Raw genomic sequence first — 7,195 nt, forward strand, 5'->3', positions numbered from 1 at the left:
CAATAAAAACACTGATGTTTCATGTAAGGAGATCAAAATATCAACATTAACAGGGGTCTAGAAGAAGTTGATTCTGACTTTTATGACTGATAGTTTCAAAATTTCACTGAAGGAAGTAACTGTGGATGTGGTAGAAACAGCAAGAGAATTTGCATTAGAAGTGAACCCTGAAGATGTGACTAGATTGCTGCTATCTCATGATCAAATTTAAATGGATGAGGAGTTGCTTCGTAGGGACGAACAAAGAAAGTGGTTTCTTGATATGAGATCTAATCCTGGTGAAGATGCTCTGAACATTGTTGAAATGACAATGAAGTTCTTAAACTATTACAGAAACTTAGTTGATAAAGCAGTGGTAGGATTTGAGAGGACTGACTCCAATTTTGAAAGAAGTTGTACTGTGGGTAAAATGCTATCAAATAGCATTGCATGATACAGAAGAAAAAAAGAGTACATGGATGCAGTAAACTTCATTGTTGTCTTATTTTAAGAAATTGCCACAGTCACTCCATTCTTCAACAATCACCACCCTGGTCTATTAGAAACCATCAATATCAAGGCAAGATTCTCCACCAACAAAAAGCTTATGATTCACTGATGGCTCAGATGATCATTAGCATTTTTCAGCAATAAAGTATTTTTACATTAAGGTATGTGCCTTACTTTTTCAGACATAATGTCTTTGTACATTTTATAGACTATGGTATAGTGTAAACATAACTTTTATATGCACTGGGAAACAAAAAATTCATGTGACTCATTTTATTGGAATATTCACTTTAGTGCAGTGGTCTGGAGCCAAATCTGTAATATACTGAGGTAAGCCTTTATATATCCTAAACACCATGAGATTCTCATTAAAGTAGAAACAAAATGCATGCAAGTAATTTTCCTAGGTATTTATGAGGGTTATGAAGAGTTACAGACAGTAATCATCAAGGTTATGATGTTATTTGGAGAGGAAAAAACTAGACATATGAAAACGATACCAACCTTACAAAGCAGAGCATATGGTGCTCAAATAAATGATGAAGAGATAAATGCTACTGAATTTAGAGGAAACAAGGAGGCAAGTTTTATAATTAAAACAGTAATTTTTGAATGAATGATTCATAAATTAACGTGTGTGTGCATGCCATGGGGAATGTAAGGATATATTGGTTAGGGTGGATGGCATACTGGAGCTGCTTACACTCTGGAAATTAATAATGTAATAATCAACGAATTCCCACTGAAAGACTGGGAAGTTTGCTTTAGATCTTTTATCAGGTGATCCTGAAAACCTGAATGGGGTGGTATTTGAGAACAGCAAATCCGGGATTTTTTACTTATGTTTAAGGGGGCAAATACTCCTTAGATCGTATGTAATGTGGGGCCAAGTAAACCTCTTGTCTTCTGCTCATCCTTTTCACCCTTCAGTGAACATTTACTGTGTGTCAACTGTATGTCAATTCTTCACAAGGCACCAGGAATACAACTGTGAGTAGGACACAGAACAGGATTCAGTTCTCATGGAAGTTTCGATCAAATAAAAGCTTTCTATACATTTCTATACATTATATAGAATGTAAACTTTATATACATTCTATATACTTTGCATATAGAATGTATTAATTCTCTGGAAGATTCTAGTATTATTTCCAATCTCTAAACCATCTGTATTCATAATGCATGTTTATGGTCTATTGTCTCTGTCTCTGTAAAGGCAATTAAATATTACCTTATAAACCTTCCAAATATGTTAGAAACTATAAGCTACACTGACCACAATAATTGATTTGCCACTGCAGTGCTACTCTGTCAGGATTGACAGGCAGCAGATATTCTATTTGTTTGAAATAACTTCCTAGATGTTTGGGTGAGACAGTGAGGAATCACTAATCAAACTGAAAGTAGAACCACGTTAAGAAAGCAGAATGTAATTATCCAGTTGGAATTTGGTTAGTATGGTAAGACAGATTCTCTCAATTCCTAAGGAAGAGAAAATGACAATGTTAAATTATGCTAAACTTCAGCCATGAATTTATTTCTGACTCAGGTACAGATACCACAATATTTTTTGAATCTCTATCAGTCCTACATTCTCGATAACCCCACTGAAGAGTTCGGAGTCCTAGGAGTTTGGATATAAGCCATGAAACCATTTACTCAGGGAAAGCTCATTTCTCTTATGTGGACAGGAACATTTATATAGTAGACATTTAGAAAAGCTGTATTAGTGTTTAAGGCTGTAAGCTCTCTGAATGAGGGGTAGAAGTTGTACCGAATACATTAGTATCAATTCATTGCTAGAAGCTGAGTGCTGTTTAGAAAACAACATGCTCAGTCTTAAATCTGGGAGGACAAAGGCTTTTTTGATCACAGACACATTGAGAATTTCTCGAAAGCTATTAATATGACCCCCCCAAACTGTTTCTCTCTCACAAACACCTTCATGTATATGCGTACATGCATTGTGTGCACACATTTATATGCAATTTTTAGGGTTGGAGGGCATCAGTTCTCTGAATTCAATCTATGGGCCCTCACACTCCAGGTTTAGAAGCTATGGTTCAGTCAGCTTGATTCTCTATGGGCTGCTGCTTCAGGCTAAGAAAACTAAATTCTCTCCTTTAACACAAAAACTGCTAAGGAATCTATCATCTCTGTGTTATTTAGAAATTTGGGTTAAATAATGTGCATATAAAAAGGCCTTATATGTTGGGTTTCTTTTATCTTAATATATATCTATCTTTATCTCATCAGAAAACAGATTGTATTTTATTTTCTCTCTTCTAAGGAAATGATAAAAATAATCATTATATAACTTATTTACTCAGTCTTACGTCCATTGATGTCTTTTTTTGATGGCAAATTTCTTGGGGTTAGCTACTTAAAAATACTTCCAAGAGTATTTTACAAATTATAAATGCTTCAACATTGCTAATATTTTGTGATTTTTTTTTTTATTTTGAAAAAATTAGGGTATTTGAATCAAATAATTCAACTGGATTTTTTTCTTGGGATATTTAAAATAAATTACTAGACACCCCAATGTGCCAGGTATACTTTGAAGTTACTTCTTTAAAACTAGTTTGTTTACTTATTATTATTATTATTATTAGAGACAGAGTTTCACTGTTGTTGACCAGGCTGGAGTACAACAGTGCAATCTCGGCTCACTGCCACCTATGCCTCCTGGGTTCAAGCAATTCTCCTGCCTCAGCCTCCTGAGTAGCTAGGATTACAGGTGCCCACCACCATGTGTGGCTAATTTTTTGTATTTTTAGTAGATGGCCAAGTTAGTCTCGAACTCCTGGCCTCAGGTGATCCACCCACTTCGGCCTCCCGAACTACTGGGATTACAGGCATAAGCCACCATGCCCAGCCCACTGGTTTTTTTTTTTTTTTTTTTTAAAGAATTAGAACATGTTTATACCATATCACTGGGTATTCTTCACTCTTTTTAAAAGGATCTTTGGTCTAGCTCTCACAGCAGACACTCATTTATCCTCCCTTCTTTCTTTCTTACATGATTTACTACAATGGGACGTATTGAGATAGTCAATCAACACATTTATTGATTATCTATTCTACAAGGCATTATGTCAGATGGGATGAAGAATCCAAAGATGTTTAAGACAGGTCTTCCGGAGAATATAATCTATTGTCAAAGATAAGATAAGAACCAGATAATATAAACTTAATGTTATGACTGTATTTATAGTTTTGCTTGTAGAGGTTAAATATGTTTCATGCTAGATTTATTTGGCAAGTGGTAACTATATTTTACTCCAGAACTCCATAGTAAATAGAGGATTTAACATCATCATTTAATAAAGCTCTTATGGAGTAACATTTTTAAAAATTTGTGTTTATTTCTTACCAGAGAGGGCTGTCAAATTTGCATCTTTGATGAAAATTTCAGTTATTCCAAGAGCCTTCAAAACATCTTTTAAATCAATTTCCTGTTCCACTGTGAACCTGAAGAACACATAGAAATAAAAATATTTAGTTACAGCATATTGTTACCTGGGACAAGAACAAAGTGTTAGATATGTGGATATTCAAAGTCTGCTTTATAGAGAGTAAATTATGCTAAAACTGGCTTTGGACTGCAATTAGCATTTGATTGAACATGGAAAAATAGGCATCAAAGAGATTGACATAACAAAACAAAATTTAAACATGTAAGTAAGAAAATATATGATATAGACACAAAACCATAATATATGGTACAATAAATGAGTTTTGAGATCAAGTATTATCACCATATGATTACATCACCATATGATTCACCATATGAATAATATCACAGTATTGAGTAAAACTTGTAAATGAGTAGCTTTCAAAATCCTTTGACCTAGTAGTAATATATATGAATTTTTTAAAGCTGGAGATGACTAATCATACATTTACCTTGGTTATTTCATTCTCTTCTTAGTATCCTGGTCAATTTATGTTCCTTACCCTCTGCCACACTATGCAATTCACACCCCCATCATTGCCATGGACAAGGTTAAATTAGAGCCAAATTCTGTTTTACAATAAATACATTTAGCATTTCAGCTCCCTACAACACAGAGGAAGCAAAAATAAAAGGCACTACATTAAAAAATGTATCTTTATGGTTATAGTGATCTCTAAAACATAAGCCTGTTCTCATGATACCATCACAGAAAAACTATTAATCAATGGAGAGTGCACTTTTGCTGGTGACAGCAAAAGAAACTGTCACCAGAGTGAACAAGCAACCTACAGAATGGGAGAAACTTTTGCAATCCATCCATCTGACAAGGTCTAATATTCAGAATCTACAAGGAACTTAAACAAATTTACAAGAAAAAACAATTAACCCCATCGAAAAGTGGGCAAAGGATATGAACAGACACTTCTCAAAAGAAGACATTTATGCAGCCAACAAACATAAAAAAAACCATGAAGAAAAGCTCGTCATCACTGGTCGTTAGAGAAATGAAAACAAAAACCACAATGAGATATCATCCCACGTCAGTCAGAATGGTGATTATTAAAATGTCAGGAAACAACAGATGCTTGCGAGGCTATGGAGAAATAGGAAAGCTTTTTACACTGTTGGTGGGAGTGTAAATTAGTACACTTGAGAGTTTTTTTTAAACAAAAGAATCATGGGTCTTTATTTTTGTTTTAATTGACCTTATGAATTATTATATATAAATGTGTATCAATTTTGAAAACATGAAACATTATTGTAAAACAAAATGAAAATAATTATAGTGATCATAAACAGACTATTAACTTAACAAATAGTTTCCACAGCAAGCCAGATTGGTCTTAATATGGACTCTTCCCCAAACTAATGAATTGTATCACCAAACTTTCTTGGGAAAGACATGGACCAAGCATGCCTGCATCAAGTAACACATTTCTGTGTGTGTGAAACAGGGTTTCACTCTGTCACCCAGGCTAGAGTGCAGTGGCATGATCACGCCTCACTGCAGCCTCGAAGTCCCAGGCTCAATCAATTCTCGTGCCTCAGCCTTCCACGACTACAGGTGCACACCACAGCACCAGCTTTTCTTTTTTATTTTTAATTTGTTTGTATAGACGTGGGTCTCGCTTTGTTGCTGAGGCTGATCTCGAAATTCTGGTCTAAAGCGATCTTCCTGCCTCAGCCTCCTGAGTAGGTAGGACTACATACATAAAACACCATGCCTGAACAAATACATTTTTAAACAAGCAAAGGCATTTATTACTTTTATTTTAAAAGCAAAAACAACTGGTTAGAACCAAATGCTTCACTTTTTCTAAGATGTTGCCTCCTAATTGATACAGATTATAAATATAAAATTTTAGGCAATAGGTTGTTCTCTTAACAGAGATAAGTCCGTGATGGTCAACTAAAAGTTTCATTAGCATCATTTCTGATGTCTGGTTTTAAGGAAAATGAGAAGGAAATGATGGCAGTAAACAAAGGAATGGTTAGTGGAAAATAGTTTTAGCAGCTTCACAGTTATGGAAAAATATGATCAACAGATGAGTACATGCATCTCAAACAAACTAAACCTAGTGCTAAATTATATCTAAATTTTGGACTTTGACTTAATATCATTTATTTTGTTTTCTACCAAAAGTAGGTATTGATTGTGAAGTAGAATTGTCCTATAGTATCCATCTCAAAAAAGGCAATGAGTAAGAAAGCACAGAATATCTCAGACAATACATTCAATGGCTTAAAATGCTTATGTGTGTACGCATTTGCTTATTGTTATTATTTATTTTTGAACACTTATGTGGAGCTTAGTATATGCCAGAAACTTGGAGGGGAGTATAAAACAGATATTAATTTAAATATCACCACAACCCTTGAAGCACGTATTTTTGTTATTCTTGGGTAATAGAAAACATTGAGTAGCAGAAAGATGAAATAACCTGTAATAACCAAGGTCATACAGTTAATAAGTGGCAGAGCAGGGCTATGGATCCAGGTGGTATTATAGTTGTCCTGATCCATGTAAAATAAGAAAGAGAAGGAAGATATTAGTATGGGATTCTTTTTACTTCTTAAAAGCAGCTTAGTTTGTTTCACACTTTAGTGATGAAACACCAGCTAGTCAGGTGATGATGAGTGACTGATCCAGGCAAACTTCGGCAAGTTTCTTAATTTCTAAGGCTCAGTTTTGGCACAGGAAAATGGCAATAATAATACCTATTTCATAGTATTTTTGGAAGGATTAAATAAGGTTAGATCTTAGGATGGTGCTAGCATGCAGGAGGCATGCAATGAGGAGTAGATACCATTAACACCATTTATTATATTGTAGTTATGTATAACATGTCACATTATTATAGATGTTAGGGTGTTGTATGTTTGCATTCTAGTAGTAATTGGTGTAATTTGATTAAATAGCTATATTAATTCCTGCCATCTTAACTGTAAATTAGCCAAATCTATTGTCTTCTTTATTCTAATATTTGCAATATCTAGCACAAGACAAACCACATAGGTTGCAAATGAAATAAAATCTAGGTGTTTGTAAGACTTTGTTCAAAGCTGAAGATACAGAGTAAATAATCTGCAGTTGTCCATTCTTTGGCTTCTTAAAAAATCAAACTATTGAAAAATAGTGATTATTTGGCGGAGCAAGATGGCCGAATAGGAACAGCTCCAGTCTCCAACTCCCAGCGCGAAGGACACAGAAGACCGGTGATTTCTGCATTTTGAACCGAGGTACTG

The 7,195-nt window shown here is 34.5% G+C and overlaps 1 protein-coding gene across 2 annotated transcripts in view; it reads right to left on the bottom strand.

Annotated features, from left to right (window-relative positions):
- The window catches only part of SERPINI1 (serpin peptidase inhibitor, clade I (neuroserpin), member 1), a 109,775-nt gene that overhangs the window by 14,414 nt on the left and 88,166 nt on the right, over positions 1-7,195 (bottom strand). For both annotated transcript variants that reach the window (XM_011944617.1, XM_011944618.1), the window contains exon 6: positions 3,866-3,963. In XM_011944617.1, the coding sequence (XP_011800007.1) occupies positions 3,866-3,963 (98 nt within the window). The remainder of the gene's footprint in view (positions 1-3,865; positions 3,964-7,195) is intronic.

Source organism: Colobus angolensis, unplaced genomic scaffold, assembly GCF_000951035.1.
Source record: "Colobus angolensis palliatus isolate OR3802 unplaced genomic scaffold, Cang.pa_1.0 Scaffold234, whole genome shotgun sequence".
In the NCBI taxonomy this organism is placed as follows: domain Eukaryota; kingdom Metazoa; phylum Chordata; class Mammalia; order Primates; family Cercopithecidae; genus Colobus; species Colobus angolensis.